This window comes from Phlebotomus argentipes, unplaced genomic scaffold, assembly GCF_947086385.1.
Source record: "Phlebotomus argentipes unplaced genomic scaffold, Phlebotomus argentipes genome assembly scaffold_18, whole genome shotgun sequence".
In the NCBI taxonomy this organism is placed as follows: Eukaryota; Metazoa; Arthropoda; class Insecta; order Diptera; family Psychodidae; genus Phlebotomus; species Phlebotomus argentipes.
In genome coordinates, this window is record NW_026776177.1 from 11,851,507 (window position 1) to 11,874,277 (window position 22,771).

At 44.0% G+C, this 22,771-nt stretch overlaps 7 protein-coding genes across 12 annotated transcripts; 3 read left to right on the forward strand and 4 right to left on the reverse strand.

Moving 5' to 3' along the window:
- Nucleotides 1-2: 2 nt before the first annotated feature.
- Nucleotides 3-2,575, reverse strand: LOC132259766 (U3 small nucleolar RNA-associated protein 4 homolog). The gene is made up of 4 exons (XM_059757522.1): nt 2,373-2,575; nt 1,040-2,313; nt 211-692; nt 3-148 (listed from the first exon to the last, which is right to left on the reverse strand). Exons 1-4 carry the CDS (start codon nt 2,525-2,527, stop codon nt 29-31), a joined length of 2,031 nt encoding a protein of 676 aa, XP_059613505.1. The 5' UTR covers nt 2,528-2,575; the 3' UTR covers nt 3-28.
- A 13-nt stretch (nt 2,576-2,588) lies between these two features.
- On the forward strand, nt 2,589-3,320 carry LOC132259770 (nuclear envelope phosphatase-regulatory subunit 1 homolog). Of its 2 annotated transcripts, none has more exons than XM_059757527.1 (4): nt 2,589-2,729; nt 2,795-2,866; nt 2,932-3,069; nt 3,125-3,320. In XM_059757527.1, the coding sequence occupies exons 1-4, from the start codon at nt 2,699-2,701 to the stop codon at nt 3,265-3,267; spliced, it is 384 nt and encodes a 127-aa protein (XP_059613510.1). In that variant the 5' UTR covers nt 2,589-2,698; the 3' UTR covers nt 3,268-3,320. The 2 variants fall into 2 exon arrangements, with proteins under 2 accessions (XP_059613510.1, XP_059613511.1); XM_059757528.1 differs by having other exon boundaries at nt 2,590-2,729; nt 2,932-3,066; nt 3,125-3,316.
- Nucleotides 3,321-3,339: 19 nt separating this feature from the next.
- Nucleotides 3,340-4,033, forward strand: LOC132259769 (programmed cell death protein 5). The gene is made up of 2 exons (XM_059757526.1): nt 3,340-3,519; nt 3,579-4,033. Exons 1-2 carry the CDS (start codon nt 3,457-3,459, stop codon nt 3,912-3,914), a joined length of 399 nt encoding a protein of 132 aa, XP_059613509.1. The 5' UTR covers nt 3,340-3,456; the 3' UTR covers nt 3,915-4,033.
- Nucleotides 4,034-4,156: 123 nt separating this feature from the next.
- On the reverse strand, nt 4,157-6,030 carry LOC132259767 (protein disulfide-isomerase TMX3). The gene is made up of 4 exons (XM_059757523.1): nt 5,862-6,030; nt 5,668-5,806; nt 5,163-5,608; nt 4,157-5,096 (listed from the first exon to the last, which is right to left on the reverse strand). Exons 1-4 carry the CDS (start codon nt 5,911-5,913, stop codon nt 4,438-4,440), a joined length of 1,296 nt encoding a protein of 431 aa, XP_059613506.1. The 5' UTR covers nt 5,914-6,030; the 3' UTR covers nt 4,157-4,437.
- Nucleotides 6,031-6,124: 94 nt separating this feature from the next.
- On the reverse strand, nt 6,125-12,666 carry LOC132260041 (microtubule-associated protein RP/EB family member 1). Of its 2 annotated transcripts, none has more exons than XM_059757945.1 (8): nt 12,580-12,666; nt 10,983-11,110; nt 10,346-10,491; nt 8,851-9,088; nt 8,046-8,185; nt 7,901-7,983; nt 7,755-7,827; nt 6,125-7,693 (listed from the first exon to the last, which is right to left on the reverse strand). In XM_059757945.1, the coding sequence occupies exons 2-8, from the start codon at nt 11,101-11,103 to the stop codon at nt 7,640-7,642; spliced, it is 855 nt and encodes a 284-aa protein (XP_059613928.1). In that variant the 5' UTR covers nt 11,104-11,110; nt 12,580-12,666; the 3' UTR covers nt 6,125-7,639. The 2 variants fall into 2 exon arrangements, with proteins under 2 accessions (XP_059613928.1, XP_059613929.1); XM_059757946.1 differs by lacking the exon at nt 8,851-9,088 and adding an exon at nt 9,994-10,213.
- Nucleotides 12,667-12,924: 258 nt separating this feature from the next.
- LOC132261145 (dnaJ protein homolog 1) lies at nt 12,925-15,049 on the reverse strand. The gene is made up of 2 exons (XM_059759729.1): nt 14,852-15,049; nt 12,925-14,217 (listed from the first exon to the last, which is right to left on the reverse strand). Exon 2 carries the CDS (start codon nt 14,203-14,205, stop codon nt 13,162-13,164), a length of 1,044 nt encoding a protein of 347 aa, XP_059615712.1. The 5' UTR covers nt 14,206-14,217; nt 14,852-15,049; the 3' UTR covers nt 12,925-13,161.
- Nucleotides 15,050-15,089: 40 nt separating this feature from the next.
- On the forward strand, nt 15,090-22,627 carry LOC132261143 (ubiquitin carboxyl-terminal hydrolase 47). Of its 4 annotated transcripts, none has more exons than XM_059759725.1 (8): nt 15,090-15,167; nt 18,064-18,239; nt 18,301-18,792; nt 18,851-19,341; nt 19,397-20,091; nt 20,160-21,653; nt 21,718-21,791; nt 21,850-22,627. In XM_059759725.1, exons 2-8 carry the CDS (start codon nt 18,066-18,068, stop codon nt 22,138-22,140), a joined length of 3,711 nt encoding a protein of 1,236 aa, XP_059615708.1. In that variant the 5' UTR covers nt 15,090-15,167; nt 18,064-18,065; the 3' UTR covers nt 22,141-22,627. The 4 variants fall into 4 exon arrangements, with proteins under 4 accessions (XP_059615708.1, XP_059615711.1, XP_059615710.1 ...); XM_059759728.1 differs by having other exon boundaries at nt 18,304-18,792; XM_059759727.1 differs by lacking the exon at nt 15,090-15,167 and adding an exon at nt 15,787-15,913.
- Nucleotides 22,628-22,771: the final 144 nt, after the last annotated feature.

A 22,771-nucleotide genomic window follows, 5' to 3' on the forward strand; every position in this document is an offset into this window, starting at 1 on the left:
AATGCGTTAATAAAAAATATATATTAACTTATCCTGTGCCGAACTTCTTAATTTTGAGTGGTGCTGGCAATTGTTCCAGGAAGGAATCTGGGGAAATTTCCACAGCCACCAACTCTTCGTCTCCTAACCAAGCCAAAAACGCCAAGTGCTGAAAAAAGAAATATTTTTCTAAATAATTAAGACAAAAAAAACATCACTTAAGATTCTCACCTTCGCTTCTCTGATGATTTTCTTAGAGAATTTTCTCTGCTCATTAGAATCCGATGTGTTTCTACTTTTCTTTCCTTGATTCTGGCCATCTTCGGTCGCATTTTCGTCCTCTTGAAGTTTCCTGATGCTGAAGATTGAATTCTCGTCTTGAAGAATGTAGAGATCCTGATTTCTAGGATCCAAAGCAATATTGCTTATCGGTCTCTGGAGCGCCTCTTCGGCTATATGAACGGAAAATGTGAACTGCAGCTCTTCCAAGTCATACTCAATCATCTTCCCATCGAGATAAACCACCACAAGACGCGTCGAAGCGGGATGAATACACATCGCCGTCGGAGGATTCGTGTATTTGGGCAAATTTATGTGTCTTTTCCATCTCTTGGTCGTCTTTTCAAATCGCCACACGACAACACTGTTGCACAACCCAACCAGAACAAGAAATCTGCCGTCGAAACATGCCAAGTGAATGACATCCTTGATATCTGAAACCAGTCAAGAAAAACACCCACATTTAATAGCCTCCCACTTTTAAAATTCCACCCAGAAGAGCGTCTGTTGACTCTCAAAATCTCTCCTCATCATTTGCCGAGGTATTTTTCGCATGAATGGAAATATCAAAACAGCTAATTTCAAATTACACAGACATAAAGTGAATATTTTCCTTTCAACCATTTTTGTTGTCTTTTCCAAAACCCACCAAATTAATTTATGCTCAGAAACCCCAGAAAAGCAACTCATGGAAATTCTCAGAATTCAACAAGTGCACTAAATTTATCACATTGACTGCCACACCCTGTAAAATCTCCGTCAAAACTACTTTTCTACTTACACTTGTGCGTCTCAATGGTCTGAACGTGATCCAAATCCATCTGACTTGTAATGGTAAACACGTCAACTTGTCCTGAAGCCTTGACCAACACGAGTGTCTTAGAATCCCGGGCGAAAAAGGCGTGAAGACATGGTGAAAACTGCTCCGCCGTGATTCTGAGGGGCGTGAGAAGAGCCGGTCTCGTGCTAGAGTCGAACTGAAACATCTTAATCTGTGTATCGGTGGAATAGAGCAGAATTTCTCCCGATGGCGACAAAGAGGAGCTCACAATAGCTTCCTGGTCGCGGCTCTGCACTTCCAGGAGCTTCTGAAGCTCTTGCGTGTTGTCCAAAGACGCCAATTGCCATACTTCCACATGATTAAGATAGCGCAACAGAAGCAGACGATTCTCCGTCACTTCTCCCGATGTTTGCCGCAGGAAAGGAGCGAATTTCGCTGTTCTCGTAGTAGTCAAAGCTGAGATCACCAGATGACTGTCGACTCCGCCAGAGAATAGATGATTTTCCGCCACAGAAAGGGCTTTCACATCGTGAGAGTGATGGTATTTCTCAACAGATTTTACCCACTTCTTCACTACTTGATTGTCCTTCTTCATCGCCGTGAGTGTGTAAGTCCTGATCACAGGTTCTGTGCCTGAAATAAAGATTCTAGAGGAATCTTCACTCTTCGCCAAGCACAAAGCATCAGCTTTCAGTGCCTGATAGCTTTCTGTCTGGCATCCTAGCTTGGAATCCCAGAAGGTGATCTTCCCCGAAGAATCTGCAGATACCACGACATCATCCGGCAGGTATTCTATCGCCCAGACGACAATTTCTTTTCTCTTCTCCACTCTGACGAGCGTCATCCGGTGCAAAGCATGTCCATTCTGCACATTCCACACTCTCACCGCATCCATGGATCCCGTGGCCAGGTACTCCCCGGTCGGAGAGAAGCGACAGCAGAGAATTCTGCCCTCCTGTCGATCGAACATCCGCTCATAAGCCAGAAAATCATCCTCCATGCGACAAATATTCAGGTACCCTTCCTCAGTTCCCGCCGCAACAACATTCTTATGCACATCTAGACACCACACAGAACTTCCTGTAACCATCAGACTCTGCTGTGGTTCCAGCTTTCGCAGATTCCAGTACACAATCTCTCCGGAAAGTCCTGCACTCAACAAGGCACCATTGACCCACGCCAGAGCCTCTATAGAAGCATTAGGAGCTCCAAATATGACTCTCTCCATAAATGGCGTTGCAGACACACTCCACACTTCTATTGACGCATCTGACCTGCAAAGAAAAGGACCCCAAATAAGCCTCCCGGTTTGAAGTAAACAAACAAATCTAACCTCGAAAGAGCCAGTTTCTTCTGTTCAGCATTATAGGCCATACACGTAATTCCTCGAGGTGGCAAATTGTAGAACCTCACTGTATGAAGGTGTGAGAGGTTTTTCCTCTCCACCTCCATTGAGTTTTCTTCGCGTTTTTCACGATTTTCTACCATCACACGATATCACAACAAAACGGCGTGTAGAGAATACTAGTGTTGGACACCACTGGCGCTGCCGACTTTTTCGTTAAGTCTACATAACCACACTCTGGCAAAGTTTGTTGTGAAAAATTTCTCCTCTGTGAAAATCTATGAAAAAGTATAGTTTTTCCTCAATCACCAGCAATGTCTCAAATGGAGCAATCTGCTTGTGAAGGTTGGTATCAATTTAAAGTGAAATTCCACTGATTGACCTAGAAAATCTCTTTGAATTGCACTTAGACTTGAAAGCCTTCGAGAGGCGATTGACGGAAGTGATTGCAGCCCTCCATCCGCCCACACTTCGCTGGAGAAGTACATTGATATGATATGGCAGATATCTAGTGATAGGTCTCTAATCAGTTTTATGGATTTTGCAGTAATCCTCTTTGTGATATCCACGCTAACAGCGCTGGGCGCTTGGTATTGGCTGACAGATCCTCGGACATCAGTTGTTCCATTCACAGAATCCCTGCTGAATCATCCAATTTTCACAGTTGGCATCATCATCCTCGGTAGTAAGCTTCTACATTAATATTTCGAGAGGATTTTCTAATATTGTGCTTTTTTCAGTGATGCTCTTCGCATACGGAATCCATAGACTCGTCATAGCACCGCAAATAATCACATCACGCACGAGAACTGTCCTCAACGACTTCAACATGTCCTGCGACGACACGGGGAAGCTCATTCTGAGGCCACGACCAACAAGTTAGGAAGTAATAAAATGAATATGAAGGAGAGAAAATTTATTGGAAAATTCTATTTACGACTCAACGAAAGTCCGGGAGTCGCGCGATTGCAGCGCTCAATATGTCAAAAAGTGTTGTGTTTAGTCTCCGGTGAATTGTCGAGGAAGTTGCTGGAAATATTGCATTTTACGGAAGTTTTCGCAGAAAATCACAATGGCAGATGACGAATTAAGTGCCATCCGTGCTCAGAGATTGGCTGAAATGCAGAAGCAATATGTGAGAGGCTTGAAGAATGTTGTAAAGGACTTTCTGATAGATCGACATAACCTTACTAGGGAGGTCCTGATCAGAAGCAGCAAGGAGAGGCTCAGGAGGAGCGCCGCCGGCAGGAGGAGGATATGAAGAATGCCATCCTGGCCCAGATCATGGATCAGGCGGCTAGGGCGCGTCTCAACACGCTGAAACTCAGCAAACCCGAGAAGGCGCAAATGGTGGAACAGATGGTCGTCCGGATGGCTCAAATGGGCCAAATTTCAGGCAAACTGGACGATGGGCAGCTTGTGCAACTCCTCGAGAGTGTAAATAAGCAAATGCCGCGCAGCACCTCTGCTGTGAAGTTTGACCGGAGGCGCACGGCTCTGGACTCTGATGACGAAGACTACGGACTGTAAATCACTGATCTTCATCCCCAAATTCACGCGCTTACTCGGCAAGTAATTCACTACGCACTTCTCGCGGGATGTTTATTGTAATCTGCCAGAATGATTAAATTGTCACATAATTTTTACAAGACCTTTCCCGGGTAAAAATTCTACTTTCTGGGTTTCCTGGGCTTCAGCAAGGCCGATGGTCAGGGGTTTAGGAAGCTTTTCAGTTGAAGAATTTACCATAAAGACGTTAAATGGTAAAAATACATCGAAAGGTGCGCATAAAATGATTCGGAGTTATCAAAAGGACGATTGCGTGTGAAACCGGTGATTTTTCAGTTCTTGTTTAGTTTTAAGCTCAGATATTCGAGTTTTCTATTGATAATACTGTTGATTTTGATTTGTCTTGACAAAACATTGGGAATAGATTGACTTTAGTACTCGTCGGTCAATTCTTCAACTGAGCGTCCTTTAAAATCCTCTTCCGAGGCCTGGTGACTGGTGAGATCTCAAGTTGACTAGCTTCAATAAATCCTCTCATCGCTCTTCACTCGTTCTTCTCGTGAGCATCCGTATCCTCATCGTCTGCATCGAGGATATCGGCACAGCAGATGGAATACACAATCAGTGACAAGAAACCCAACGGCAGTCCGAACAGGACAGACGTCAGCACTGGATTTCCACGCCACATTTCACTCAAGCTCCTCCTCGCCTCGAAGTATGTCCTGTACAAACGCACCGGCAGCGAATTGCCGCCGAAAGCCGGTGCACTTTGGTTGTGGATGTGCTCCAGGAAGACTTGTACAGCCTCTGCTGTGAGTTTCAGTGGTTCGTCATCGGGAATGTGATGCTCAGACGTGGTGGAGTTCAGCACGAGCAAGTGAGGCGTGGCCAGTGTGTCCATGGCGATGGAATGCGCCAATTCCGGGCTGCCGATCCACCCAAACTGGAAACGCGAGTGCCAGCGCTCGTGCTGCGTCCTGATGATGCCCTCAATCATGTCCCGGAACTCCAGCTCGTGCGCCTGTACTTCCGCCAGGCGGTTTTCCTCCACCACCGCCAACACAAGGAATTTCCGAGTCAACATCAATTCGTTGATGTTGCTGCGCGTGACTTTCGGGAAGAGTGAGAAGCGCTCCTCGTTCACCCACATGTGTAGCGTCCTGTTCATGTGGCTGGGCTCCACAGCCGGAAGCTCACCAGACACTGTAATAGAGGATAAAGCAATTTGATTGGTGCTCAATGTGTTTTAGGGATTCTTTCGTCACTCACGAGGGTAGAAAAAGTGGCTTCTCTCCTTGTATACAATCACTGCGGGCAGAACGTCGATGTCGAAGTGTTCACGAGCGATTTCGACGGATGTGGCGTAGAAGAAGCCGTGAGCCTGGAAGGATTCCGCCACGGCGGTGTAAGTGTCCCACAAGAGGCCCTCCTGGCGACCCACGAAGGCGAAGAAGATCGGATGGCTGGCCTTCAGCATGTCCACGCTGTCCGTGCGCGTGACCAGCTGCACCGGCGGACCCGACATGCGCATCACAAAGTGAATAAGTTCATCCTTGGAGCGTTCGCCGTTATAGAGAAACTCCACGCCCTCCTTCAGGAACATAATCGTGGGGAAGCTGTTGATGTTGAAGGCCTGCGCCACACTCGTGAACCGCGTGCAGTCCACTTTGCCCACCCGGACGTTTGTGTTGTATAGCGTCTGGGCGACATGAGACCTGGAAGCAATTACGGACAATCAGAACGACTCCCGGAAAGCACGATTGGAAACACCTACCAAATGGGCTCGAGGCGCTTGCAATGGGCGCACCATGGAGCGTAAAACTTCACAAACCACTGACCCTCATGTCTCACGTCCAGAAATCTATCGCTGAGCTCAATGACACGGGATCCAGCTGAGAAATGCCCTAAAATGACTGTCCGGGAATCCTTATCAATGTCCAGGAGGTAAACAGAGATTTTAGGACTCACCTAGTAGAACTACCACTAGATAACTTATCAGAGACTTCATTGACACACTCATGACTGCTTCTAGAGCAGGAAAATCATCACTCTGATGTGATTTTCCTTGGAAAGCTACGGAAAAACACCCTTCAATCCGTCAAACTGAGGAACTTGACGGACGCGACTAGCTATGTTCACCACCAGGGGGCGCAAAAACGGGACGAAGAAAACTCTGAATTTTGATTCTGAGGAAAATCGAGAGTCAATGAAAACCACAAAAACACTCCAAATACGCTGTATTACATAATAATTTAATAAATTGTAATATTTTATACAATTGCAATATAGTAGCATTTAAAAAGTTAGCTTGATAAACTTTTTCCACTGATTTCCATCTCACTTTGTTAATTCTGCTTTTCTCTTCACAATATAATTTCTTTTATAATGCGTAAAAAACCATTCACCGAATTGTTCGTCTTCACATTTATTCTTCCCGTTCTCGTCTGTGTTTTTAAATTAAATTACAATTGACAAAAAATGTGTGTGCTTGTAAAATGCAATGAAGATCATGTGAAGACTCGACTTGGCTCGATATTGCAAATTGCGTTTGGGAGTATAAAAAATCGTAAGAAATATTAAGTGAAAATTACCTAAAATATAAATCTTGAGGGGAAATAGAGTGTAAAATTAATGCATGTCTAAATTCATAGGTTCTTTTACAATATAAAATGAGTAATTTAAGTGTTTTCTCTCTTTTCTCATTCTCTGCAGAGACTTTTCTTCATAAAGCACTGAGTTGAGCGATTGTTGATGCGTTTCTGTCGACAATGCATTGTTGACACGCCTTCATAATGTCTTATCTTGAGATTTTCCACTGATAAAGCTAGTAAAAGCGACTTTTGGACTATATATTGCCTAATTTCTCTCACTTCAGCACTCAAAAAAGGATCAAAATATCAATGAAGTAAGAAAATGTATTCTTGTGTGCGAAATAGCTTCACAATTTTATTTTGTCAAGATCAGTGCGAAATCGTCCTAAATTTCTCACAGAGACCTACGAAAAATCAGGATTCACGGCAAAAATTGCTTTTCCCTAATACTTTCAGCACACTTTTCACCCGTTCTCTAACTTTCTATGCATTTTTTCTCTTTCTAAAACTTTGACTATTGCAACTCGTTATCTATTGTCGACTTTCCTAACACAAAATCGCTCATTAGTTCTGAGAGTTCGATCAAATTTCTTCTCATTTTTTATTTAAATGATAGTGTTTAACAATCCGGGTCTAAAATTTGGACTTTTATAACCTCATTAAATGGAATTTTCAAATGATTCGCAAAAGAAGTCTCATATTCATTCTCATTTCTCTCGTAAACAAAAAAAGATATGACAAAAATACTTCAAAGATGTCTTCAAGAGCTTATTCGATACACAAAACAAAATGCATGAATGAAGAAAAATGGTAAGAATATTACTAAAAATGTTTAAATAATGGCCAGTAGAATTTTTCATATATCTTCATCTCTAAAAAAATCTTGCGCGATGCATTTTTCACATTATTCTTTCTGCAATTAAGATATGATATTTATTTTAAAATAGTTCCCATTTCTAATTTGAATTCATGTTATCGTCCTTTTCTTTTCTTGAGATGTAGTTTCTAAAAAAAATCTTCATTTCCTTCTGTTTTTACAATTTTTCTGAGGCCTGATGAATAAAATAAGAAAACCAAATAATGAAGCACAAAGAGGGATTTTTTCTCACTTTCTTTCTGATCAACAGTTGAACGACAAAATCTTTCTTATTTTCTCTAATATTCCTCTTGATCAGGCGGCGTTAATTCATCCGGAGGGGCGAAACCATCCTGAAAATTCACACTCATCACTAGACTTCATTGAATCATAAAATCGCCTAGTAAAACTCACCTCAGTCGCATAGAGAATATCGAGGATTTTTTGAACAATGGGTTGAGGTTCGCCTTCATCCGCATCTTGACATCTGTGAAAATGAAAATCATTTGTCAGCATCCAATTTTCCATCAGCTTTAGAGCCCGTCGGAAAATTCACTTACAATATCTCGATGTCGCGCAGCTTAGCAAAGTAGAAATCTCTCTCTTTTTCCAGGCCATCCAAGTTCATCCTCATGTCCATGACCTAAAAATAGTCATAAAAGCATGCAAAATCACCCAATAAAGCGCTAGCAAGATGTGTCTCACTTGATTCGAAAGCTCCTCAATTTGCTGGTTCGTCACCGTCGCGTTCTGATGGTTTCCAAGGCTGTCCTGCTTCTTCGGTGGCGTCGAATTTGAAGCCCGATGCCCAGGAGCAGCGGCCGGTCTCGTCGGGGCTTTGGTGACTGTGGCGAACGACAAGAAAGTGAGTGAGAAAGTCTTCCTCATTCGACTTCCAAAAGCTCCAGAGAATGTTAGAGTTTCAGTGTGAAAAGCATGCAAAGCGCGATACTTTGTTTAGAGTTTAGTGATTTAAAAACATGCAGAAGCTTCTGTGAAGAGGTCTCAAAAGAGCGTCACTTGCAGCAATTGTCGGATCATGGTATGTTGTACGATTTCAGGTCATGAGTGGCACAAACAAATCAATTTAACGACAATTTTTCATAAAACAACATTCTAAATATCTCTATTGAACTTTTTAATAGTTTCCGACTGTGTTCCTTCCTCTATTAGAAACCTAGCTTTGGGTTTTCTCACTGTTCAGATTTCCAAAATATTCTTGAAGGACTAGAATGAATTACTGAAATTATCACAAATAAATCATCCGACAATTGCCGACAAGCACCAATCCTCCACCAAGTCTTTTGTACAATTTGCCTCTCTGATACACAAAAAGTCAGCCAAGAGAATCTTTGGCCAGTAAACTGAGAGCGCTTAGCGTGAAAGTGACGAACAACACAACAGCTGGCAAGAAGCCACAAGAGAGTCGTCCGGAAGGGATTTTCTCACAGGATTCACACAAAATTTGGGGAGGAAGAGTAAGGTGAAAATGCATGAGAAAGAGACGTACTAGGCTTCGCCGGGACGCGCGCCGCGGGCGCCATGGCGGGAATGGAGCGCCTCGGCGGAGCGGCAAGAGCGCTCTTGGACGAGGCCGCCGATCCCATTCCCATCGGCAAATTCTCGCGCGCCACCAGCGCATCGTAATCTTTCCCATCGTAATTGGCGTCGAAAAACTTCTTGAACCATTGTAAGAATTCAAAATTGTCTTGGAAGCGCCCCTTAACTAATCTATCAATGGGGATTATCTAGAATGGGAAGAAAGAAAGAAAAAAAAACATAACAAATACTGACGGTGAGACATAAATAAACAATTGTACATATAAAAAACACATAGAAGAGTGATTTTGAAGACCAATTTGGAAAAAAACAACAACTTTCACAGACGGACTCAAGAGATGGCAAATCTGAAAAGGAACTTTTGTTTGTATTTCTGTAGGCAAAAATTCTTCGATTATTATTATTTCATTACAGCTGGTTAACTTGATTCAATTAATTCTTCAGCCAGCACGCATTGACTTGTGATACTCTCACATTATATATTCATCAACAGAATTAAGACAAAACTGACATGTTTTCTTTCATCTCTCTCTCTCTCTTTCTCTATTCACACAATATTATGAGGTATTTACAAAACGGAAGTTGAAGATTAACGTGAAAGTATCAAAAATCACTGCAATATATTAAGAATGTGGTAAAATATTCATTAATAAACTCGCTAATTTGATTCACTGTTAATCGAAGAACTTCTACAGCAGCAACCAATTTGCGATGGAAATTATATGTAGATAAAATTGGTAAATGAAAAACATTAGAAAACAAGAGAATCTATACATAAATTTAGTGGATAAATTCACCGCCACTCCCTGTGTTCTAGAAAAATGAGAAAAATTAACATAATTTCACGCAACAAGGCACCGAGAGATGCTGAGGAAGAGTCATAACTTTCCTCCCGATTTCTCGATGCGATGAAATTTGAAAGAAATATGCCGTGTAAAATTCCCAATTTGCAGACGAAATAACAGAGAAATGAAAGATGAACTGTGATGTGATTTTGGTGAGGAGTCAAAATGTGCAAATGAGCCAAAGCAATATCAAGTCTGCAAGAGGGAAATTGAGTGTCTGTCTTCTGTTCGTCAAGCAAGACACTAACTGCCTTGAGTCCGGGCGCGCGGCTGCTGAATCTGCCTCGGCTTCTCCAGCACGGGGGCCTCCACCTGACCGGCGCCCTGTCCCAGCTGAATGCCAAACCTCGCCTCCAATGGATCGTACTCGCGCCCGTCGTAATTGGCGTCGAAGAATTTCTTGAACCACTGCAGAAACTCAAAATTGTCCTGGAAGCGCCCCTTGATCAGTTTGTCCACGGGAATGATCTGAACTCAGGGCACAGAAAATTGAGAAATTTCCCTCTCTCTCTCTCAAAATTCAATCTTACACAACCAACTCATGAAATTGTGAGAGCAAAAAGAGTACAGCTTTCGATTGTTTTTAAACTAGTCACTTACTTTATCCACGCTCATCTTCTTGAAGGCGGCCTGCAGGATCTTGAAATTTTGGATGTATTCATGCTCGAGGTTTGTGCGAAATTTCACTCGCTTCATGGGAACCGATCCAGAGAAGAGCATGTCCATGTACTGACAATAGGCAGCACCTGAAAGAGAGTAGCAAAATCGTCTAAAAAGGTGTTTTATGATACGTGACGGTGCATTTCAGGGGTTTCATCTGAGTGGATACAGAAAACATAAATGAAAGATTATACAGATAAAAATATTATGTTTTCACAATTATTGTTTGCATGCATAATTTCTTTAAAAAATCTCAAATAATTCACCCCGTTTAAAATTACATCTTTATCTTTCATCTAGATTTTAGAATCACATCAATTCTGCCAATTGTCGAATTGCTGATGATAAAATCAATTTCATTTTTCCATTACTTTCCCATCAAATTTCATCATCACGTGAATAAAATAATGTATTGACCAAACGATCAAAATAATCTGTTTGCGTGGAAATTAGGAGCACAGCTGAGCTCTATTCAATTATGTAGAAAAGCTGGTTGGAACGCGATGAAAGCCTCATGATAGTCTTTATCATGTGGCTAAAAATAGCGCTGTGAATTTGATAGATTTCAATATTTTACCTGTGCAGAGCTCCTCGATCTTGGTGAACTGAGCGTTCAGACAATCATTCACCCACGAGAGCATGTCATGGCGAGAAAGGTTCTCTGTCGTCACATTTGTCGAATACACGTTGACCGCCATTATTTTACTATATTGGAAGAAAGAGAGAGAAGGAGAAAGAATTGAATTATAAGATGAGAGTGAGTCACAAATTCACTGAATCATGTAAATATTTAATTAATTGACTCATGAACAGAGCCAAAAGAAAGGCCAGAAATTGGAGGAAAAGTCAATCTTTTGATGATAAACAGCACCACAATCGCGCAGAGCGCTTAAGTGTCATTTCCGCTTTCGAGCCACTCAGTTTCTGTGTTTTCCGATACAGTCGAGAATAAAGCATGTTCTGAACACATCCCAAATGATCACCAAACCAATTAAGCAATTGAACAATTTATGAGCTATTGAGAAGCCCCAAAACCCAAAAGCGTGATGATCACAGCATAATTTTGCGCTTCGCTGCCGCCTTTTCAGCCTCACCCAACATTTTTGCCTAGTTCGCGCGCATTTCCTGACCCGCGGAGAAATTTATTCAGCGCCGAGGAAAATCGGTGACGAAGAAGTTGGTAAAAGGAAAGGCAGAAGAGGATTTATGAGATTTGTCAACTTCACCATAAATCTCAGCACGAATGGCGCGTGTTTATTGCACGTGATCATCATTATTGCTGACTTGATTGCTGAAGACGAGAAAAATATAATTTTTCCCCCAATTATCCACTCGCGGGTGAAGAAATTGAGTGAAATGGTGAGGTTAGACGCTGGAAATTTCACGAAATGTCTCACATTTCAGTGAATTCTGTGGGAAAATATCCAATTCTTTTATCTCTTATCTTTATGCTCTGGTTTTTTTGCAGTTTTGATTTGGCATTTTTGTGATTTTCTAAAATAATGGCATTCCCGATGCACTTTTAGTATTGCATTTCGCAAATGCTCCTCTCACACTCCAATTCCGGGAGGCTGAGCAGCCTCTGGAGCCTCAAAAGTGGGCCACAGTCGAAAAGATCGAGGAAAGTGGACCGCTTCAGCATCTGATTTGCTGTCCCGCTCGCACGCTGCCGCCGCGGCCCATCGCCAGAGGGCACTTCAGGCAACTCTGCGGGGGAGCCGCGCATTCCGGGAGTCTCTGGGCGGCGCCTCGACGCCGGAAGGAGCCCTCAAATAGCGGGAAAGCGACCTCAGTCGTCATCCAGATGAGCTGGAGTGGGAAAATGGCCCCCTCGAACGCTGATTCATCGGCAAATGGGCGGCTTTGCGGGCGGCCAACGCACCGTTTCCGTCACAGCTACACACAGGAAGTGCCCAAAACTTGCTCCGAGAATGTCCCATACACCCCACAGAGCAAGGAAAAACGCCACGAACAGCACCTCGGAGCCGCAAAAGTGCCCAAAAGACAAACACGCATGAGGAAGACCTCCATCGGCATGTTGGAATTTTCCCACGGATATCGATGCGAAACAGCGGTAAAAATGCGAGTTTCCCGTGAAACTACAATCACAACCAATTCCCGGACAACTGGGGGGCACTTTACAGAAGATTTGGGTCGTTTTGAAGTATAATTACCTGTTCAGTGACGAATTCCTTCAGCAGCACAGCGAATTTATTTTTTCTTCACCCAAGAACGATGACAACGCCATGCAAAGTGAAGTTGGCTGAGCACCGCGAACAGGGTGCCAACTTTCCCGTGTTGAAAAGGTTGTTTGAATTTGCGGGTGCAACCGTTTGAAGGAAAGGAAAAGCTGAGAGTGGAAAATGCTCGGAAAGATGTGTTTTTTTATTGACTTGCAGAGGAAATAATGCTAGATGGATGTGAGAGAAGATGAATTTTGGCAGATTGAGGATTCTAGACTGCGCATTTTTCATAATTCCGATGATTTATTGAGTTTATCAGAACAAATTCAATTTTAATTGATATTTATTATATTCATCTTCCTTATGGCTTCGCCTAAAGACATCCTGTATCTCCTCCAGAACAGGTCCTCCGAAAAGAATTGGCTGACAATTAGGTATCAATTTACAAGACTTTCTTTGTACTAAAACGTACTTAATTTATTTACAGTAATATCAATAATAATTCATAAACATGAGAGGTTACATTCAAGTGAGAAATACAGCAAATTATATACAATCTTGCGCCTTCTGCGCTCAATTGGGCAGCAAATCCATCAGAATGTCCTTCGTGCCTGAAGATATTGTGTCGGGAAATTTTATATCGAAAGACACGAGCAGATCGCCTTTCTTTGAGGGCTCTTTCGGGAACGGCAGACCCTTTCCCTGGAATCTCTTCACCGTGTTGGGCTTCACCACCTCACCGGTCGTCTCGAGGGCGAAAGATCCACCCTGGAGCGTGGGAACGGTGATTCTGGTGCCGCATAGAGCGTCCCTGAGGCTGATCTTAGCCGTGTATCGGATGTCACTGCCCTCACGCTTGAAGTGCTGATGAGGCTTGTCGTGAATGATGAAAACAATGTCAGCTGGAATCTTTCCTGGTACCTGATCTCCCTCTCGCTGGAACGTTATCTTCGTGCCCGCCTTCCAGCCCGGCTTCACGGTGATCGTCAGCATCTTCTCCTCCTTGTAGGGCTGCCCATCTGGCCCCATGGCCATCCTCTTAATCTTCATCTTCTTCGTGCAACCCTGATCAACATCCTCGAGTCCCACGTACAGATTGTGCTCAATCGGCGGGTCCTGCTGATTCCTCCTCTTCGGCGAACCGCCGCCCTGCACGTTAAACGACTGCGACCGGAAGGCTCCAGCCGGTCCGCGGCCACCAAACTGTGCCCCAAACATGTCCTCATCATCCAGACCGCCGAAGATGTTGTGTGTTTCGAACATTCGCTGAGGATCCGTGCCGAAGAACGCCCCGAAAGGGTCGCTGGAGCCGAAGAACTGCGCGAATGTGGCTCTCGGATCGCCATGGAATTCATATGTGAACTGTCCATCCTGGCCTGTGGCTCCGGGAATGCCGCCCTTGAGCCCCTCCTCGCCGTATTTGTCGTAGATATCGCGCTTCTTCTTGTCCGACAGCACTTCGTAAGCCTCGGCGATCTCCTTGAAGCGCTCCTCAGCCGCTGGGGATTTGTTCTTGTCCGGATGATACTTTAGCGCCAACTTTCTATACGCCTTCTTGATCTCATCATCGCTAGCACTGTTGTTGATGCCCAGAATTCTGTAGAAATCCTTTCCCATTGTATTTTGTTTCTGCTCAAAGAGAAAAGAAAAAAAAAGTGGGTTATTTTGGATAAATGGTCAATGACCCTCAGAATATAAACACGGCCCCAAATATCCAATTCGATAAATTTTCCATAAATATGAAAAACCGAGATGAAAATAAGAGGAAAGTAAGGAAAAAGTGCCTCATCTGCACAAAAATAGCCCAGAATCGCGAGATTTTGCGAAAGTTCTCGAGAAAGTCGATTAATCGAAAGCTTCCGGGTGCGAACTCGCCCTCCCTCCATCTTGAACGCCTTTTGCGCTCTTACGAAACGTCATCAACTCGGTGGAAAGCCCTTGATGGGGTCTTGAGGCAATTTCCCAACACATGAGAGCATGAATCACAGAGTTATTTTCTCATTTAGGTGTCTCTTGAGGGAAAATCGTGGGTTTGATGACGTGGGATGCCCTTGAGAGTAACTCAAAGAAGTCTCAATGCCACAGGTCGGGGCGCTATTTTCCCCCTCATTGTAACACTTGTCGGCATGGAAAAGCTCTTGTGGGGATTGACAAGGGGACACATGAATGAGATGATGTGAAAAATCACGAGATTTTGTGGCCAAATAAGGAAAAATTACATTTTTCCCCAAGTTGATCAACTTTTCCTAATAAAAACACTTACTTTTGCTTAATATTCAACACAATAATCCTTGTTTGTCGCTTTTTGTCACTATCTGCACTTCTCGTGGCTTTATCACTGTCCTCTTGATGATCTTTAACTGAGATGCACTGATTGTGTGCTGGCGAATTTAATGTTTTTCCTGCGAATCTTCCAGAATTTTCTAGAAAATTCCCTAAGAACTGCACATGCTTCCAGAGTTCACTAAGTCGTGGCGCTGCGATCGTGCAGGGCTACCAACATTGGCATTTCCAAGTTGTCAGCGATTGGTAGTGGAATGGCGAGATTTTCTCTCCGTTGAAGTGTATTTCGCATTTCGGTGAGTTATTTCCCTGTATTTTCCGGCCATTTAGCAACCCTTTACCACATCGGATGATAAGAACAAGCTTGCCGACTGTGAAAGCGTCGGAAAATTGAGCAAGCGCCGGGGTGGAAAAGGAGTTTTCTCAAGTGTGTCGAAAGGTGGTGAAGATTTAGACATTTTCATCTATTATTCAGGTATTTGGGAGCTTTTCACGCATTTTCGTGACCTAATTGAGTGCGAAAAGATCCTATGAGGACTTTTCCGCATATGTGTGATAGAAAGCTGTGTATTTAGGTGAAAATTGAGCGTCCCGGACATTTGTGCCGGTTCCAGATCACTTTCTTTTATCATCACCCCTTTTTCCGCCTACTTCCCGGATTTTTCCAGCCTCAACTGATAAGAAACTGATAACAACACCACCGACTAACTAATCCGATCACCTGTGATGCCACTGGGTGGGTCAGGAATGACGCAAAAGCGATTTTAGGGCTCCCGAATGAGCTGTGAAGCCTTTCCGGAGGGCTTCTTAGACACGAAAGTGGCAAGAGTAGCTGAAGATGACGACGTAGGCTAATAAATTCTTCGATTGTATCGTTAATAGCTGCGCAATCTTGGCCTCTTGCCCATCGTCGCACGCAAAGTGTGTTGAGAGCGACTGAGAAGACGGTCGGCGGGCGGATCGGCCAGGAGGGTCCTCGGCTGAGGCGCTTGCAGGAGAAGCTGCCCAGGAGTCTGGAGGAGGGGCCAGGCGGGATGACAGTGTGAGATGTGTTTGGGCTTATTTTAGACTCAGACGCAGCTTCAGACTCGCTTCCGCTCAGTAACACAATCCGCAAGAGATTCGAGGGCATTTCGGGATTTTCCTCGCAGCTTAATTGCTTGCACATTTGGAAATTTCGTGATTAGATGTGGCAAATTGGGTGCAAATTATTTGCAGAAGATGTAATAATGAGGTAAAAATGGTTTCAACAAGCATTTTGTAGATTTCTTATATGACAGAATTCTTATTAGAAAATAGGGGAATTTGATTTTCTATTGGTCGCTGACATAACCGACTTAACTGGCACTGATGAGTTTTTTCACACGTCAATATTTGAGTCAAAAGATTTTTTAAATACAATTATTAATTGCAATATGCAAAATTCAGAGCTAAATGATTAATTCGATGAATTAATAAAATAGTTAATATAAATACAAAAAGTCAAATTGATTGAAAAGCCTTTTGAAAAATATAATTTTAAGTCAATATTTTAAAAAATCAACGCAGATTTCTCAATTTATTATAAAATAAATCTTTAATTTCGCTTTTTCAATAAACAATAAAATGTCTGAATGGCAAACTTACTGCCCGAATGAGATCTGCTGTCCTGTATATATGTTTTTGGCTCTTTTATGGCTCACTTTTTGAAGAATAATAAATTACGGACTAACATGCTGCCATATGGCATTGAGACTCAACCTAAATTTTTTTTTAGCTCTTTTCACTACTTCTAATCCAGGAATAAGAAAATACACCGCTTAAGCACAGCATTTGCAGGCAAAAATTGAACTGCGCGCGACCACCTCGAGAGCTTTCTCTCGTGAGTCCGCGCGCGTGCGGCAGATTCTTCCCGAAATTCCCTCGATCGCGCAAGTGTGTTGCAAATGTGCGTTTCCGTGACGTCTTAAGTGTGATGCTCTCAAATTGAGAGGATGAAGACCGGAGTGAGAGACACACATTCCCAGAAGGCTTCAGTCACTCTTGTTGCTTCGCGTTGAGAAAAAGTGCATTTCTCAGCTCCGCGCAAATGATCTGCTAATTGTGCTGCGCTTTTCGCTCTGTCACTTCTTTCTTGGACACTGTCTTTAGGTTTTGATTTCCCTGCGGCGGGCATTTTTCTCCGGTAAGTCGATGGAATGGAATCTGGATTGTTGAGTGCGCGCGGACGGCGAGTGAGGAAATAGCAGTGGAGATTTTTGGGTGTTCGTGGGCCAAAAGATGATGAAGGAAGGCAAAAAATATGAGAAAAGCGCGTCGTGGCTAAAATTATTGGGAGTTATTTTTAAAGGCGTGTTGTACAATTATGTGCGAGAGATCGTGAAGATTCTCTCACGAGGAATTATATTGAGATCACCATGGTACTGAGGTCGTGAATCACATCTACACAAATACAGATATTTGGGTGATTTTCTTTCATCTCATGTGCGCCTTGCCATTTTCGCGCTGAGGAAAATCCCCGGAAATCTCACGTGGATTGCTTCTGGAGGGTTTCTCTTTTCAGAAGTACATTTGGCAATGTTGGGGATTAATTATGGTATTTCAGCTATTTGAATTCGGTAAATTTTTGGGAAGGATTCCAAGTGAAAGTCAGGGAGTGGAAAATATTGGAATGGCTTGTTTTTCACCCAATTTTTTGGCATATATTTGATGACTTTCTTAAAAGATTGCCACCAAGGCGCGTATATTTCGAAATTGTGGTGTGTTTGCATGGTTTTTTTTGTAAATTATTTTGTATGAAAGATCTTTAAAATGGTGTACAATCGATTTTTTTCCTCTTCTCGCCTTGCTTTGAAAGTGATCCTCATTCTCAGCTGTGAAATGTTTAAAGTTGCGAGACAGTTGTGCTAGAGATAAGCCAAATTAACAATCATTCTTTGGGACATTTTGCCAAATTAGCCACTTTTTCCACTCATTGGACAATTTTTACAGCTTGAAGGCATGAAAAGTGCTTTCCTGGGTGTGCGTTGTTTGTTTGTTTATGCGATGAGAAGTCGAGCAAAAGTTATTCATACTTGATGGAATTTAAGCTGAGAGACGGACAAATGGCTAAAACAGGAACTGACTTCATATTTTCCGCCTCCTCATGCGATTTTTCTGTTGAGTGACCGTTTTTGGGGATGTCAATTGATGATCTTTCTCTCTTCCTTGCAGAGATGGTAAGCTCAGAGGACGACACATCCACGAAATGCATTGTGAGGACACTTTCAACGCAGAATAAGTACACATTTCTGGTGCGACCGAATTATCTGGTGAAGGACTTCATCAGGGACGTGGCGAGGAATACAGATATACAGTCCTTTGAGTTGCTGCTTGAGGCAAATGGATTTGTGAGTTCGTCCGAAGGAGGGTTTGGTGGATGTTTGGCATTTTATTTCTGCTTCTTTTCAGCAGGTCTTTCTGAATGAACACGAGGACAAGACTTTGCTGGAGGTCGGCATTAATTTTGACTATGGTAGCCACAATGATCTTCTCCTCCGTCCAATGAAGAAGGAGGACACGGCCAGTGAAGTGACAGAGAAGATATCCATCAACACTCTCCCGATGGCGGACTCTATGTCGGATGACGATCTGGCGTTGGGAGCCTCGGCGAGTCCAACAGAGCCCGCCGACAGCACGACGATTCCGCAGCCGCCGGCGCTCATGTTTAATTGCGAGCTGATTGAGGATCAGAAGCCGCTGAAGGCGTTCAAGGAGAGGCGCAAGACCACGGCTTTTGTGGGTCTGGTCAATCAGGCGATGACATGCTACCTCAACAGCCTCTTGCAGGCCCTCTTCATGACGCCAGAGTTCAGAAATGCACTTTACAAGTGGGAATTTGACGGTGTGGGCGAGAGCAAGAATATCCCCTATCAACTGCAGAAGCTCTTCCTCAAGCTCCAAGTGAGTTTCAGTTCCATTTAAGTGAGATTTTATATTCTTAGCATCTTTTTCTTTGCAGACCTCAGAGAAGCCCTCAATTGAGACAACGGACTTGACCCGCAGTTTTGGCTGGGACTCTACTGAAGCGTGGCAACAGCACGACATCCAAGAGTTGTGTCGTGTGATGTTTGACGCTCTGGAGCAGAAGTTCAAGAACACACAGCAAGCGGACTTAATCAATCAACTGTACCAGGGAAAGATGACTGACTATGTGAAGTGTCTTGAGTGCGGCACGGAGAAGTCGCGCGAAGACACTTTCTTGGACATCCCGCTCTCGGTGAAGCCCTTTGGCAGCACTGTGGCTTATGGGAGTGTCGAGGAGGCGCTGCGGGCATTTGTGCAGCCGGAAACACTCGAAGAGGGCAATCAGTACAGCTGCGAGACGTGCAACAAGAAGTGCAATGCCCACAAGGGTCTCAAGTTCTCGCAGTTTCCCTACATCTTGACACTGCACCTTAAGAGATTCGATTTTGACTACATGACGCTGCGGAGGATTAAGTTGAATGACAAGTGAGTGGAGTTTTTGGAGGTCTTGAGGAAGGATTTAATGGTTGGTTCTTTGCAGGGTGACTTTCCCACAGACGCTGAATCTTAACAATTTGGTGAATACATCGAACCCCGGATTCGGGAGTGCTTCGGCGGAGGCTGAAGTGGCAACAAAGGTTAGTGATGATTGCAGCACTGTGACCACAGACAGTGGATCGGCATTAGAGGAGGAGAATTGTTCAGGCACAACCACCATTACGAACAACGATCAGGATATTCAGGAGGATGACGAGGGTATTGATATGAGCACCAGCACTGATCACAAGACCACCGCCTCGCATGCCTCCGGACCGTATATCTACGAACTGTTCTCCATTATGATCCACTCTGGGAGCGCTTCCGGTGGTCACTACTATGCCTACATCAAGGATTTTGACTCCAGTGAGTGGTATTGTTTCAACGATCAATCTGTGACGAGCATCACGCAAGAGGATATACAGAAGTCCTTTGGAGGTGGCAGAGCGCTCTATTCTGGCGCCTACAGTTCAAGCATCAACGCTTACATGCTGATGTACAGACAAGTGGATCCGCAGAGGAATACATCGGTGATGAGCAAGGATGATTTCCCGCAGCATATCAAGGATTTGGCGGAGCGATTGGACAAGCAACAGTCGGATCCTGATCGTCCAATCTTTGATTGTGGCCTCAAGATTAAGGTGTACTTTTACCATCCGGTTGCGCTGAAGATGGAGCACTCGCAGATTGATATTCAGTGTGAGTTTGTATTTTAAATTTATTATTTTGGCATTTATTACTTTATTAACAATTTCGGTTTATCACAGCCAATTCAACATTGGATGTGGCACTGACGCGGGCTTATAACTATCTGGGAGTAAGTCCTTTCTATCCGATGGAGAATTGCCGTCTTGTGGCGTACGATCGTGACTCAGAGGCGCCCGTAAGAAGCTTTGAAGGGCGAGAACAAGATCCAATTGGAGATTTGTGGAATCCCTACTGTTCTTACGATCTCCTGATTGAGACGAGGAATCCAGAGGAGACTTTTGACGTGTACGAAGAGTCGGGAATCAGTACTAGAGTCTTCCTGATCGATTTGGCTACGATGGACTTCGATGGGCCGATTCATGTGTTTGCCAATGGTGGCAAAAGCAAGGTTGGCGAGTATCGCGAAGCAATCAAGAAGAAATTGAATGTTCCGGAGACGGAGAAGCTTCATGTGGCGTATATGTGCATGGATAATGTATTGATTCTTGAGGAGGATGATAATGTACTGAGACAGCATCTCAGGGCGTCGACAAAAGTGTTTGTGACCAGAACTGAGGGTGATCTTGACGATGATGCGGAGGCAGCATTTAAGATCATGGCGGAGAAGTGCAGTCACTTGATGACGGTGTATATAGTGCTGCCGGAACGTGATCAGGAGACGCTGAATAAGCTGTCAATTCCTGCATACAAGCCAAAGACCGTCAGTCGTGCTGCCACGCCCGTCCAAGAAGCGCTGCCGGTAGAAAATGGAGGAGTTTCACCTCTGCCGGAGAGCAACAGCGAGGACAGCAGTTTGAGTGATGGGGATAAGACACTGGTGGAGAGTTTACCATCTGTATCGCTCAATCATTCAGCCAAGGATGAGAAGAAGCCCCAGTACACGTTCAAGGCGTTCCCGTGTGAGAAGCGCAGCACTGGGAATCGCATGGAGAAGCCCATCGATGTGATGAAAGTGCTGGTGGACAGGAGGATGCAGATTGGGGAGCTGAAGACGCATCTTGAGGAGCACGTTGGTGTGCCTGACCGGTTCTTCAATGTCATCAGGAAGTTCTGCTCGGCATCGATTGAGTGCACGCTGACTGAGACGCTGATCTCATACAAGGAGTGCGAAGGCTTAACCGTGGAATTGGGACGTGTACTCAATGAGACTGAACACATGTGCAAGGTGTACTTCTTGAAGATATCCGAGTTGTCTGAGGAGATGGAGAAGCTGCCGTTTGTGTGTGACTGGATTCTGGAGGATGGCACAACTGTGGCGGACACAAAGGCCAGATTGATCAAGTATCTGGCCAGTGTGGATGAGAAATATGCCCACCTCACGCCCGAACGCTGTCGCTTGAGGAAGAAGTCTTGGAGAACAGTCGGAAAGGTTTTCACAGACGATCAGGTCTTTAACGATGGCATCTCAATTTCACTGAACTTCGAGATGATCCTCCAGGAAGTGGATGAGAGTGCGCCGGCAGAAGTGGATCCAGAGGATGTGGTGCTCTTGTTGCGCAGATGGAATCCCAGCACACTCACACTGGACCCCTTCCACGAAATCGCATTCGGAAGTGAGTTGCTTATTCAGGAAAATTTTGTTAAACCAATGACTGATGTTTTGCTTTGATGTTTCAGAGTCTGGAGGTGAATTGAGAAAGGTGATCTCTGAATTGTCCAAGATTCCGCTTGATGATGTGGAGTATGATAAGGTGACGAATTGTAAAAGTATCCAAGGATCAATTGTAAGGCCTTTTGATGCATTCACAGGTCTCCAGTGCTTTCCCGCGCAACAACATCCCTTTGATGACGATGAATACGGTGCTAGAGTGGACAAAGACACCTCTGGACTATGAAGCGTGGTCGACGAATGACGGCAACGTGTTCTACTACCGCGATGCCAAGGAGGAACTGAAGGAGATCACGGCTGAGGACAGGAAGCAGTTGAATGCCAAGGAGATGTTCAAGTCCGATCAATTCTCGGGCTCAACGTATTCGCCGCGTCGCGAGAAGGCGCTCAAGATTTACCTGGATTTGTCGCCGAAGAAGCAGAGCGACTAGCCAGGCGGAAACCCACCCGAAGTCCCAACAGAGTGTCCCTGCATTTCGCCCGGAAGGGCGGCTGGAGTCTCGCGTGCGTTTTGCCGTGCTGTCGTCTTCGTGAGCAATGTGGCACGTTTTGTTTGGTTGTCGTGTCTCAAAGGACTGATAAAATGGTGAGAAGGAGAGATAAAGATGCATCCTTTTTCTACTGTCTTTATGCAAAAGCAAATATCATTTTGTGAGTGTTTATTTGAGTTCTCCGGACAAAAAGAGTGACGAGCTAAAAAAAAGAGCAGTGGTGAGATAAAATTGTCACGTGAAGTGGAAAAAATCGTCCCAATATTGCTATTCTGCTAGCAAAATTCTTGATAAAGAGGGGAAGAATTCTTTGTTATCTTTGAGATAATATTTAGTTAAATGTGTCTCCCATTGGATGTTCATGTAATGCCGCTATATTTGAAAGAGAATCAACAAAGTGTTGAAATAAAAATTCTTTTACAAGTAATCAAGCATTTACGATAAGGATGCGCTGAGGAAATCACGTCCCTGGCAGGTCTCATTCATGAATTGAGCTGACATTTCTTAATCGATCAGTCTCCTTATCAATATTGATTTATTATCAAATAGAAGTAATTAAAGTCCACCGTTC